At 36.9% G+C, this 14,281-nt stretch overlaps 1 protein-coding gene across 2 annotated transcripts in view; it reads left to right on the top strand.

Moving 5' to 3' along the window:
* The window catches only part of PAWR (pro-apoptotic WT1 regulator), a 125,232-nt gene that overhangs the window by 101,728 nt on the left and 9,223 nt on the right, over window positions 1-14,281 (top strand). For both annotated transcript variants that reach the window (XM_079774074.1, XM_079774075.1), the window contains 2 exons: window positions 11,690-11,837; window positions 13,611-13,715. In XM_079774074.1, coding sequence (XP_079630200.1) covers window positions 11,690-11,837; window positions 13,611-13,715 — 253 coding nt within the window. The remainder of the gene's footprint in view (window positions 1-11,689; window positions 11,838-13,610; window positions 13,716-14,281) is intronic.

Here is a 14,281-nt window from a genome sequence, read left to right as displayed (position 1 = left end):
AGACTGGCAGGCAGAAGCGGTTAGGGGCAATCAGTCAGGCACGCAAGCGGTTGGGAGCCAGCAGTCCTGGATTGTGAGAGGGCAGTTGGACATCCCTCGAGGGGTCCCAGATTGGAGAGGATGAAGGCTGGGCTGAGGGACACCCCCCTCCGTGCACGAATTTCATGCACCGGGCCTCTAGTCTATATATATAAAAAGCCTGTGACCATAACGGCCATAATGACCAGTCACTATGACGCCCACTGTGGCCAGCGAACCGGCCGATTGGGGTGGGGCAAACTGGCCAACCTCGCGGCCCCTCACCCCTGCCAACCTGCCCGATTAGACTCTCTCACCCCAATCAAGAGCTGGCTGCTGACCAAACGCCCCCTCACTTTTCCCCTGGCCAGCCCTGCCCATGATAAGCCCGCCCTACCACGATAGGCCTGCAGCCCCTCCCCCTGGCCGGCCTGCCCCTGATTGCACCCCCTACCCCAATAAGGGGCGGGGCTGGGTGGCCAACATCCTGCAGGCTCTCCCCACCCCCATGGCTGTCCCACCCCTGATCGCACCCCCGTCACCCCATCAGGGTCAGGGCCGACTGGCCAACTACTCATGGCCCCTCCCCCAGGCCACTGGCCCCGATCGGTACCCCCCACTCTGTTCAGTGGTGGAGCTGGCCAGCCCACCACCACAGCCCCTCCCAATGGCTCGCCCCAACCCCAGTCGGCTCCCCAACCCCAATTGGGGGTGGGGCCCACCAGCCAATCGCCAGCGGCTCCTTTTTCCAGCCGGCCTGGCACTGATTGGACCCCGTTGGGGGCGGGCTGGCCAGCTAACCTCCCGCCATCTCCTCCTCCCAACAGGCCCAGCCCCAATCTGCCCCAATTGGGGCCAGGCCAGCCGGACCCCACCTGTGCACGAATTCATGCACTGGGCCTCTAGTATCTATATTTTACCAAATGCTGTAATGATACAATAGCTTTGGCTCTTCTGGTTAATGTATTTTGCAAATGGATAGGAAAGTGACAAAATGATATTTTAAAAGTAATTGAGGTACTGGTAATTTTCGTGGTCTGAATTCTTCTTTGCTGGATTTGTGAACTTTTTTTTCTGTGTTGTAAATATTAGCTAAGATTTATATAGTGTTCATTATGTATCAGACACTATTCAAAGTACTTGCCATATATGTTAATTCAGTCAATTCTGCAATAATCTCATGAGGGAGATGTTTTATTATCTCTGTTTTACAGATGAGGAAACCAAGGTACAGTGAAGTTGAATGACTTGTGTGAGATCAGACAGTTATTAATTGACTGATTTTTTTCAGCATATGTTGCTTTATCTCATAATACTATTAATTTGCCTGGTATGGGTAGAATGTAGAATGTTTGTTTTACAATTTGATTTGGCTTATTTTGACTTCAAGTAACTAAAAAGTAGGTACTAGTAACTGGATTTTTTTCTTTTTAACATGGGTTGTTGTTTTATTTTTTGGTTTTGTTTTGTTCTTTAACTTCTACATATGTGGACATAGATTTCACAGAGTCTGTTTAGCTAATTTTACTTGGTTTTAGCTACAAGATCTAAAATATCTTTATAATCAAGAAAGATAATTTATCTTAATAATATTTGGCATAAATATTTAAGTGCATTTTATGTACAGTATTATATTTCCTTGGAAATTAACCACTAATCTGGACATGCTATTCTATAAAATAACTTCATTGAGATATAATTCAAATATCAAAATTAATCCTTTGAAAATGTACAATTCACCAGTTTATAGTACATTGACAGGTTGTACAACCATCACCACTATCTAGTTCCATAACTACCCCCTCCCCCACCAAAAAAAGGGGGAAACCACATATCCATTAACAGTTAACCCCCAACCCAGCCCTTAGCAACCAGTTCTCTGTTTTCTGTCTTCATAGGTTTGCCTGTGTTGGATATTTCATATAAATGGAATCATACACTATATGGCCTTTTGGTTTGGCTTCTTTCAATCTACATAATGTTTTTAAGATTTATTCATATTAATAGTAGCATGCTTGATTATACCACATTTTGGTTAATCATTCATCAGTTGATGGACATTAGGTTGTTTCTACCTTTTGGTTAATATGAATTATTATATTGGAATACATAACAATATGCTATAAACATTCATGTGTAAGTTTTTGTGTGATTCCTATTTTTCATATTGCTTAGTTGAAAAATCAAAATGGATTTTTATGTTTAATATTTGTTTAATGTTCTGAGGTGCAAGGTACGTGTCTGGGGCATGCATGCTAAGATAATGAGGAGTGTATAATTTTAGCTCTTCTTACCAAATACAGTGACCTAAATATGGAAGGCTGTTTTGTTTTCTGTATTTTTTTGTCCAGGTCTCAGGTAGTGAAATTTAAACAACTGATGAGATAACTATCATATTTAATCTCTTTAGGGTAATTCACTATACCAGAAATATATACCAGAAATGAGCATGTATAATGACCCCTAACTGGAAAAACTTACATTTTCAGTGAGATAGGTTATAAGCTATAACATTAATATAAAGAGTTATAGTGCAGACATTGAACTGATGCTATAGAAAATTATTAATTGTATAGGAAAATTATTTATATTAAGTGGGGAGAGGGAGAGCATATTACAAAAAATATAATATTGAAACAAAGTCTAACATAGTATTCTTAACTTGAAATCTATTGATGCTCTACAAAAATTCTGTGTAAAAGAATATAATGTTTATCTGGGAGAAGAGCTATATTTTTCATTAGATTTTCAAAGGGATGTACAATCCAAAAAGATTGAGAACTGCTAACATGTTACAGTAAAATGTATTGGTAGTTATCTCTGGGTTGTTGGGGTTACTGGAGATACTTATATTTTTCATTTTCTACAGTAGATATGTATCACAGAGTTGATTTTGATTTTGAGTTGTTGCTCTGTGTGGGGTATGCATTTAAAAGGAAGAAGAGAGAGAAGACCTTCACGAGTAAGGGGCTGTTTTGAGGAGTGGGAGTGGTGGTGAGGAACAAGGTAGGAAAACATTAAAAATATGAAGGCCAATCATGGAATTGTTGGTAACTTAGGAATTTCTTGATTCATCCAACACTTCTAAGTATTTTGATATTCATTCTAAAAGTAGGATTTTACTCATGAGTCTTGTATTTCTTTTAATTGCTAAGATTTAAAATATCTATTTTAGTGGAAAATTCCTCTAGCTGTAATTTCACAATGCTGCCGGTCTTGTTCTCATGATAGTTTTAGAAGAACAGTGTTTATTCTTCCCCTACATGACTCCTCCTACTCTTTCCACAGAAGATGTGAAAATTCCCAGAGGAGGAAAACTTTCGGTAGATTGTAGTATTTATCTTTAATGATACTCTGTATTCTTTTTCCTTTTCTGAACATTATAGTTAATATGTTTGTAGCTAAGGGCAGAGCCTGGGTGATTCTTTTTGGAATCCTATAAGAGATTTGTGTTAACATTCCTGAGTGGAATGTTACAAACTTTTTGGAGTTAATGAAACAATTTTATTTTCTGGGTATTTTGTACTGCACATATCAGACCTTCAAAATAGGTTAAAAACATTTCTGTTTCTAGAATAAACAAAGCTAAATTTGGCAGTAAGATCAAGTAACACAATTATTTATAACTCTGACAGTATTCCTCACAAACCTAATCTGAATGTGGATAAAGCACTGATTTTGTTTTCTAATAATAATTATTCCTTGTTTTTAATTTGCATAATGATATCATTTATGTATCAACAAGCCAAATATGAAGTATTTTAAAATTTGTTAATAGGTTAAACTTTTAAAAATACTGTTTTAAGCTTGTACATGAATGCTATTAAGGGATATCCATATTTCTAGGTTTTCGTTTGCAGTTGTCAGCATTGTAGTTTCTATTTGAATAATCTTATGGTTGATGCATATAATTGGACTTTCTTTAAGTGAAAAGAAATCATTTAAAATTATTCTAATGCTCTTATATAATATGATGTGGTTTCAATGATACTTTACTCTCCTGATTTTCTTCCTACCGTTTTGTTGGCATTTCTCAGTCTTATTTGTAGTTCTTCCTTTCCTGTACTTACTTGTTCTTTGTGTATTGGTGTTAGCTCTCTACTTGAGACTTTATTTCTTATAACTTTATACATTTTATTTTCATTAGTCTTTTACAGTATTATATTTAATAGCAACATAGCATACCATTGGATGTATATACCAACATTTATTAAACAGTCTACTTGTGTTACATGTGTAGATTTTTTCCAGTTTTTGATTAAAATACTTTAATATCTTTGTATCTAAATAATTGTACACAGTCTTGATTATTTCTTTAGGATAAATTCAATATTGGCCAGTTTCATTGTTGGAAACAAGCAAAACAACTTTATTATCTTTTCTGTGTATTTTTTTTCAGAAATCACCTTCACTCCAATGACCTCAGTTACTATCTATAAATATGCTGATGTGTTCAGATCATTAGCTCTATCCCTGTATAACCAACAACTTTTAAATATCTACTTTTAGGTATCACAGAGGCATCCCAAACTCAGCATGTTCAAAAGTAAACTTGTGAAACTTGATGGATTTTAGTAGTTGGCATAAACATCCATCTACTCTTGCTCAAGCCAGAAATCTGGGCATTGGTTATAAACCTACCCCCCCTTTTTTTTTAACTACTTCAGCTAAAACTAATCATTTATGGTGCCTTGTTATCTCCTGTGTATCTCCAGTACCAGCATACCAATCTCTTACATAGATGATATAATAGCCTCTAAACTGGCCTCCCTGCCTCCAGTTTGCTCATCTCCAGAGCATTTTGTTAAAATGATTGTCACTTTTCTTGCTTTAATGGCTTCCCATGACCTTCAGATGATGCCTGCGCTAGTCTTCAAGGAAAAGTGATGCACAAGATAATGTATAAAACTTCTACTTATATTTATCATTTAATATAAAAAACATTAAGACATTAGTACTTAATAGCTAGTACTGTGTATTACTCATTACCCTTGTTCTATATGTGAGATGGTCATTTGGTCCTGGAGGTATCCTGAGGGAAGTGTTTTGTTTGTTCACTTTCTGAATGTTGCACAGTACTGAAATTCGAATTAAATGGATTTATGAATTATCTAGTTCAACTAATACTTAGAAAATTGATAAGTCTAGGTGGAATTTAAGGAGAATATCCAATCAAGTATATAAGGACAAAGATGATCACATGTTAGTTCAGCTGGCAAGATACACAGAATCAGATCTGTTTTTAAAAACAGCAAAAAATCTTTGGTTACTTTGGAATTTTTAGTGAAACTTTTAAAATATTTAAATTTTTATTGTGAGGCATCTCTTTCTGATAGCATAACCATAAAATCAAATATGAAAATTGATCTTAGAACTAGCTCTTTGAATCTCTGTGACAGAGTATTAAAATATCCTAAAAAGTGATGAAGCATTTTCAGTTATACTTTCATTAAAAATGTCATAGTCCATATAGATAGGTGGAACAACAAATTGATGTTTCTCTCTCTCTCTCTCACAAATAAATAAAAGTTTTTTCAATGTTATGGTCAGTGCTTTGTGAAAACAAAAATTTTGTACCTTAAAAAATTAAAATATAAGCTTTAAATTCTTTTCCTCCCTTATGTTCTGTTTTTGTGATACAGATAATATTTATTTTAATAATGTGATTATATTATAAATCACTGATTTATCTGTATATAATGCATATTGCATATATATTTTTATAATAATGAATATATAACATGTAATATATAGTTATAACATAATATGGTTATATTGTAAATCATATTATAAGAATAGTACATAAATAAACGTACATACCAACATGGGTATGTAGTGAACAAAATTTGAAGACCATAAGTTTAAATTCTTATAAAATGACTTTCAGGTTTTCCACTTTTTCAGTGTCATATCACTTCTCTTAAATAGGCCATGTGCTCTTTGTTTCTAGACATTTGCACATTCTTAGTCCTCTTCTGAGTTTTAAACTTTCTGTAGCATAACTACCACTCAAAGTATGGTCCTTGAACTATTGGTCATTACCAGTCCATAGCTAGATAAGAACTTGAAGTAAATATTTAGAAGCTTGAATTGCATTTTGATATTGTCATCATATGCAACTGCATTATCAGTGAAATCTCATTTGAACTGAATATTGACTAGCCCAAGTCAATGATGCATGCACAATTTTTTAAATTTAATTTTTAGAGCAGTTTAAGGTTCACAGTAAAATTGAGGAGAAGGTATAAAAATTTTCCACATGCCCTTTGCCCCCCCCCCCACACACACACAAATGCATAGCCTCCCCCATTATCAACATTCCCCAACAGAAAGGCACCTATGTTACAGTTGAACTTACATTGACACATTATCACCCAAAGTCCATGGTTTACAATACGGTTCACTCTTGATGTTGTACATTGGGTTTGGACAAATGTATAAATAACATGTATCCACTATTACAGTGTCATACAAAGTAGTTTCACTGCCCTAAAAATTTTCTGTGCTCCACCTATTTATCCCCCCTCCCCATTACTTCTCCCCCAACCCCTGGCAATGACTTACTGTTTTTACTCTCTCCATATAGTTTTTCTTTTTCTACAATGCCATGTAGTTGAAGTCTATTCTCTCTTTTTCTTACTTAGCCCATGTAGGGACCTGTTGGTTTTATTAATCTTTTCAAAGAAAGAGCTTTTGGTTTTATTGATTTTTATATATTGGTTTCCTGTTTATAATTTAACTAGAGGCCTGGTGCACGGAATTGGTGCATGGGTGGGGGCGGGGTTCCCTCAGCCTGGCCTGCACCTTCTCGCAATCCGGGACCCCTCGGGGAATGTCCAACTGATGGTTTAGGCCCGATCCCACAGGGATCCCTGCAGGATCAGGCCTAGACTGGCTGTCGGACATCCCTCTCAAAATCTGGGACCACTGGCTCCTAACCCCTCTGACTGCCTGCCTGATCGCCCCTAACTGCTGGCCTGCCTGCCTGATTGCCCCTAACCGCCTCTGCCTCAGCCCTCGCCACTGCATCTTCGTCCGGAAGGTCGTTTGGCTGTCTGGTCTAATTAGCATATTATGCTTTTATTATTATAGATTAACTTCTACTCTAATTATTATTTCCTTTTTTTGCTTACTTTGTATTTAAATTTCTCTTTTCTAGTGTCCAAAGGTAGAAAATTACTTAGAATATTGATTTTAGACCTTTCTTCTTTTCTAATATATGCATTCTGTGCTATAAACTTCCCTCTAAGCATCCCACTGCTTTCACTGCATCCCACAAATTTTAAGTTGTGGGTTCATTTTCATTTAATTAAAAATATTTTTAAAATTTATCTTGAGATTTCTTCTTTGATCCTCATGTAATTTAGAAGTGTGTTGTTTAATCTCCACATATTTTAAGATTTTCCAATTATCTTTGCTACTGATTTCTAGTTTAATCCTACTGTGGCCTTAGAGCAGACATTGTATGATTTCTATTTTAAATTTGTGAAGATGTGTTTTATGGCCCAGAATATGGTCTATCTTAGTGAATGTTCCATGTGAGCTTGAGCAATATGTGTAGCCTGCTGTACATGTGTTATTTTTATATTAGTCATTTGTAACCCAAAATATTTAAGAATTGAAGAAAATGTGAAAATTTATTTACTTTAAAAATCTTTTCAATTTCTGCATTTGTTAGTATTATCTAAATCCAGGGAGTAAAATTTTTATTTTTTATTTTTATTCTAATTTATTTAAGATAAAACAAGCTTTAATAGACTTTTTTTTTAAATAAGAAAAGATATCCCTTTCTGAATATGACAGTAATAGTAAACCAAGTGATGATGATGGAAGTACTATAATTTCAAAGAGATACAGAACAACAGAGTCTATATTCGTTTTGTTGGCAAGCATTGTCCTTCCTATACTGAATTCAGTGTTTAGCCTTAATGGATGTGGAAGTGCTAAAACCACAGTGAATTATTTGCAGTGATGTACTGTCTACTAAAACAATAAAACCATCAAAATTTAAGTGGCACTTATAATAGGCATGACATAAATATACTCACAACCACAAATGCATTATTTGAACGAATATTATAGTTAAGAAGGTGACAGCCAGTCTTCAGGATTTCATATGTAATCATTAGTGCATTGTGAATTTCTTTTAAAGTCTCACTTCAGGTTATACACAAATGATAAGACAAAGATACTTGCTTAGAGAAGTTGAGTGAATCTGTAGCAAAGAAGGTAGTTTGTGTAATACTTTCCAGCAATACCATAGCTTGATAAATTTAGGACCATTTAAGTGATACAGAAAACAAATTCTTCAACAAATAAGATAGCAAAGGAATTTTTGTTATAATTTAATGAACACATTGACTTTTTCTAACGTGACAGTGATATGAAGAATTTATTTTTTAACGTCCTTGATGACAAACACAACATGCTCTGAAGTATATAAAACTTTGAAGGGTTAACAAATCAACTGGTTTGAAGTTTGCCTTTCTTTTGTAGAAGTATGTTCTTATTATATAGAGAAAGTGACAGGGAAAACATGCCGGAACTTGTGCCAGGATGTAAATTAATGTCCTGCTTGTTGCTTTGAGAAAGTCTTGCTATCTCAGCTGAACTAAACAGTATACTTGTTATATCAGCTAAATTAACAGTGGTTCACTAAAAGTGTGAATTACTTAAACACTAATGCATTAAATTTGAGATTAAAAAAAAGCAAATGATAATTTGGAAGCTGCACCAATCAACTGTTAATCATATGCTGAAGTGAAAAATAATGTTCAAAGGAAAATTTTCAGACAAAAGTATTTGAATTTTGGGATGAACTCGTTGTTTTTGCAAGCTAAGAAATCAGTTTGGTCCCCAGCTTTTAAAATATGTGAATTAGACTTATTTCTCTAGTAGTTCTTATTTAGTAATCTTAGTCTTCCATGTAAGGGAGACATAAAATGTTTTCAATGTTATATAAGACCAAAGAACAAAAATGAATGGAAATGTTGGGGGAAACTTCTACAAATTATGATGAGTTCCACAATATTGTAACAGTTATCAGTAAAGTTAGTGATTTTAGTATTGCACATTTGCATAACGTTCTATCAAAAGAAAACCCATGTATAAGAAATTAAAAGATCAGGAATCCATTTTTTATCAAAAGCTATTTTATATTTAACTATAAATGATTGGTAAATGGTTGAAGCTGATTGCTAATGAAGGACTGAAGATGTTTTGAAAAGTGTCATTTTCTGCATTTGTGGTAAAAGTTGAAAATGAATATCCTGAGCTTGCTGAAATTGTTTTAAAATCTCTTTTATTCCTATCAGCATACATCTGTGAAACTAGTTTTTCTGTTATGAGTGCTATTTAAACAAAACATGCATGTAGTTTAGATATACCTTATCCCTTGTGAGCAGCATAATCATCAGTCCAACCTAGTAGAGGTAAGTTAACAAGTATGGTCACCAGCCTCCAGGAGAGCCCCGGAAGCCCGACCTCCTGGTATGTACACCTTGTGTAACCCCCTTCCACATTGCAACATAGTTGATGTGCTAGGATGTCATTTCTGAGATTTGGGCAGAACAGATATGCAGTGTCTGTCTTGGTTGCTATGTCACTTTCTCTCTGGAAGACAGCTGCCATATGGTGAACAGCCCAGTGGAGAGGCTCACATACTGAGGAACTGAGGCTTCTGGCCAGCAGCCAGTGAGACACTGAGGCCTTTTGCAATCAGACATGTGAATGAGCTTAGAGGCAAATTCTCCAGTCCAGTCAAGCCTTCAGGTGACTTAGTAGTGTGATAGCCTATGATTGCCTATATGCATATTTCCAGTGAAAAATATGCAATTTTATGTAATTCTTTCCTTTTTTCTATTTATTCTAATTATATTATTAAAATACTAGAGTCCCAGTGCACAAAATTCGTGCACGGGGGTGTGTGTCCCTCAGCCCAGCCAGCACCCTCTCCAATCTGGGACCCCTCGAGGGATGTCCGACTGCCCGTTTAGGCCCGATTCAGTAGGATCGGGCCTAAACGGGCAGTCGGACATCCCTCTCACAATCCAGGACTGCTGGCTCCCAACTGCTCGCCTGCCTGCCTTCCTCATTGCCCCTAACCGCTTCTGCCTGCCAGCCTGATCACCCTCTAACCACTCCCCTGCCAGCCTGATTGATGCCTAACTGTTCTGCTGCCAGACTGATTGCCCCTAACTGCCCTCCCCTGCAGGCCTGGTCCCCCCCAACTGCTCTCCCCTGCAGGGCTGGGTCCTCCCGAACTGCCTTTCCCTGCAGGCCCGGTCGCCCCCAACTGCCCTCCCTTGCAGGCCTGGTCCTTCCCAACTGCCCTCCCCTGCTGGCCATCTTGTGTCCATATGGGTGCAGCCATCTTTGACCACATAGGGGCAGCCATCTTGTGTGTTGGAGTGATGGTTAATTTGCATATTACTCTTTTATTATATAGGATAATTTTGTGGGTCAGAATCTAATAAAATATTTGGACTTGTATGGCCTCTTTTATTTTTGAAATAGTTCATTTTTATTTGATCTTTTATAAAAGTACTAGAGGTCCGGTGCACGGAATTCATGCACGGGGGAGAGGAGGGGTCCCCTCAGCCCAGCCTGCACCCTCTCCAATCCAGGACATCACTCTCACAATCCTGGACAGCTGGCTGCTAACCGCTCACCTGCCTGCCGGCCTGATTGACCCTCACTGCCCCCCCTGCCAGCCTGGTCACCCCTAACTGCCCCCCTGCTGGCCTGATTGCCCCAACTGCCCCCCCCCCCCCGCTGGCCTGGTTGCCCCTAACTGCCCCCCTGCTGGCCTGATTGCCCCAACTGCCCCCCCCCCGGCTGGCCTGGTCACCCCTAACTGCCCCCCACTGCCAGCCTGGTCGCCCATCACTGCCCCCCCCTGCCCCCTCCCCGCGCTGGCCTGGTCACCCCCTACAGCTCCCCCTGCCGGTCTGGTCACCCCTAACTGCCCCCTCTGCCAGCCTGGTCGCCCCTAACTACCACCCCTGCTGGCTTGGTCACCCCTAACTACCCTCCCTGCTGGCCTGGTCGCCCCTCACTGCCCGCCCCCCCCCCCCCCCCCGCCCCCCGCCGGCCTGGTCACCCCATGTAGCCTGCTGTTCAGTCGTTTGGTCATCCCTCACTAACCCCCCTGACAGCCTGGTTGCCCCACACAGCCTGTGTTCGGTCGTCCGTCCGGTTGTTTCAGTTGTGACAGCCCCTGGCTTTTTATATATTAGGATTGGTCCATGATGGATTGGAATTTTTTTTAAAAAATGAAAGTGATTCTCTATCTCAGATAATCTGCATTAATTCTCTGTCATAGTACCCTAAATTACTTTATTGTGATGATGGTCTTGCTTTGTTATAGTTAGCTATAATCTCTGTTAAGTTGAAGGGCAGGGTCTATGTCTATGTTTTCTGTTACAGTATCCAGAACAGTGTCTTGTCTTTACTAGCTATCCAGTAGATATTGGTCAAAAGAATTAATTAGTATTTTTCACTGTGTTGGAATAATGATTAACTTTTATAGTTATGAATAAGTTGATTACTATAACCAGGTGTCCTCAGGGAATGGTAATTGTTTATGGTGAACAGAAAATATTTTCAGCATTCTTCCTGCTGGGTATATTAGATGTTTTTTGAATATATATTTATTTTTTTATTTTCATAGCACAACCACTGCCTCTGAAGAAGATATCTCAAGTAGATATCCCCGAACAGATAGAAGTGGGTTCGGCAGACATAATAGAGATGCAAATGCTTCAGGTAATTTGGTCTCAAGTAACACATTGGAAAAGAAAATTGAAGATCTTGAAAAGGTATGAGTTACAAATTATTTAAGGTTGATAGAATTAATATACTATTTGGATTTTTTTTACTTGCATAGCAGCTGAGAGAGAAAATAAATTGAAATTTGTAAATTGAAAAATAAAATAAATAAATTGAAAATTGAAATTTAGCACTGAGCGACAGTGCTTAAAAAATGGGAAAAGAATAAGGGCACCGATAGAAGATATCATTAGTGTTCATTGGTAATTTCCATATATAGTCAACTAGCAGCTTTGAATCACTGTCTTACGTATATTGTCTAGATGCACAGTGGCTAGGTTTACTTTCCGATTTCCTTAATATTTTCCTGTATCCGGTTCTGTTGATGTTACAACTTTTAGAAGCAGAGCCAATTCTTCTATTCCTTAATATTTAATGGCTACTCCCATCCTGCCAAGTGCTATCTTTAATATATTGAAAATAGTCCTTGCCTTTGAGATGGTTACAAGTTTTCCTGGCAGAATGCACTACTGTGTGTTTATTTTATTATCTGTACAGATTGTCATTTGTAGACTTTCTTCTGGGTTCTGAGTTAGAGCCCAGAGCCATATTTCGTGTTTGAAACCATTTAAAAAATTTTTTTAAATTAAATTTATTGGGGTAACATTTGTTAATAAACACAAAGCAATATACAGATGATGTTTGAAACAATTTTAAGAGTAAACCTATTTAGTAGTATCTTTGAGAACAATGCAAATGGATATTGGTATAAATTATCAGGTTCTATAGAGAGTCAACCTCTAAAATTGATAATGGTACTGAATTACTTTCTGATTATTGAAAATGTTTTGTTTTGCTGAATTGAAATTATTACCTGTGATATAAAGATTATTTTTAGTAGAGATTTAATTTGTAAAGTTGTTTCTTTTATAACATTATCATTATTTTTAGTTCACATCTGAGCTTTCAAACTAGTTTCTATAAGTCTAAAGTTAAAACTTTAAGGAATACATAGTTCAGTAGGTTTCAAGGGGATTCTTCAGAAAGGTTTTGAAAGTTCTACAAGGGGATGGATTGCCTTGTTAGTGGCTGGCAGCAGTTGATTAAAGAGGCCAGCCGGCTGCTTTCGCTGAGGCTTAGTGGGAAAGAAACAAGTTCTGGGTGAGACCTTTTCAGTTGTGCTTCTCTTTTGCCCCCAAGGTGGCTGACCTAGTCCAAGTCCCTGGTTTCTCTAAATAAGATTTCTTTGGAAAAGGTGTTACATCTTTTAAAAAGAAGCTTAAAAACCAGTAATCTATTTCAGTTTCTTCATTTTATCTATTGTCAGTTAACTAGCAGAGTTGGAAGTAAAACTGAGGGCCATTTTTTTTTTCTGTTTAGACTTTTCCATATAGCTTTCTCCTTTTCTTTTTAAAATAATTTTTTTTTTCAGTTACAATTGACATACAGTTGACATATATTAGTTTCAGGTGCATAACAAAGTAAATTTTTTAAACTATATTTTTTAATAAATTTGAATTTCTTCAAACAGATATTATCCATCAAAATATTTTATTACTAATGGTGGTGATAAGCTAAAGAGGGAACTTTGAGTATTAGTATTTGTTAAAGACTTGTGTAAACATAGATTTAATCAGAAACATATCTTACAACTCCTATGTTCCTCTCATTCTTTGGTTCTTTTCTGGGATGGATTTTTCCTTCCCTCTTCAAGTGGCAGGAAAATTCAGTGGAAATTTTCATATTTGGCAGATGTATGATACTTAAAATTATAAACCACCAATTACTTTCCAATTAATCAACTTTGTAATTATATTTACTAGGAAATATTAAGAGAAAGGCAAGAAAACTTAAGACTTGTGAGACTGATGCAAGATAAAGAGGAAATGATCGGAAAACTCAAAGAAGAAATTGACTTGTTAAATAGAGTGAGTATTTACATATTTCAGATTCATCATTTCCTTTTTTTCTGGAAATTGAATGAAAATATATAAATATGAAGAAATTATTTAATTTCATTATTTGGTTGGTTCTTTCATTAATGCCATTAATTTGTGGTAAGTAAGAATGATCATTTCCTTCTGTAAGTTGATTTCCTCTGTTTAATTATTAATTGTATTTACTTAATATTATTCTGTTGGAGATGGACTGATGAATGGATTTGCTTTGTGTTTTGTTCATCTGGAGGTGAGAGGCAGCTTCGTCACCACTATACATAAAAGGCACAAAGTTTCCTCAATGAAGAACTGCAGTTACTACTTTCTTGCCATAGGAAATTCCAATTTCTTTGTATTTCCTCTACTTCTTTGTCTTCAAGTGTATGTATGCATTCTCAACTTTATGTTAATAAGCTTTATCTGAAGATCTCTCTCTTACGAATATTTGTAGCCCTTTTTTTTTTTTTTCCTTTTAGTCCTTGAATTTACTTCCTGTTTAAGAAGCAGGTCTTAATGCTAGACCATACTTAGGTAATGGTGATGAGAAGAGATTCCAT

Source organism: Cnephaeus nilssonii (genome assembly GCF_951640355.1).
Source record: "Cnephaeus nilssonii genome assembly, chromosome: 6".
Lineage (NCBI taxonomy): Eukaryota > Metazoa > Chordata > Mammalia > Chiroptera > Vespertilionidae > Cnephaeus > Cnephaeus nilssonii.
This window is presented reverse-complemented; position numbering and strand designations above follow the sequence as displayed.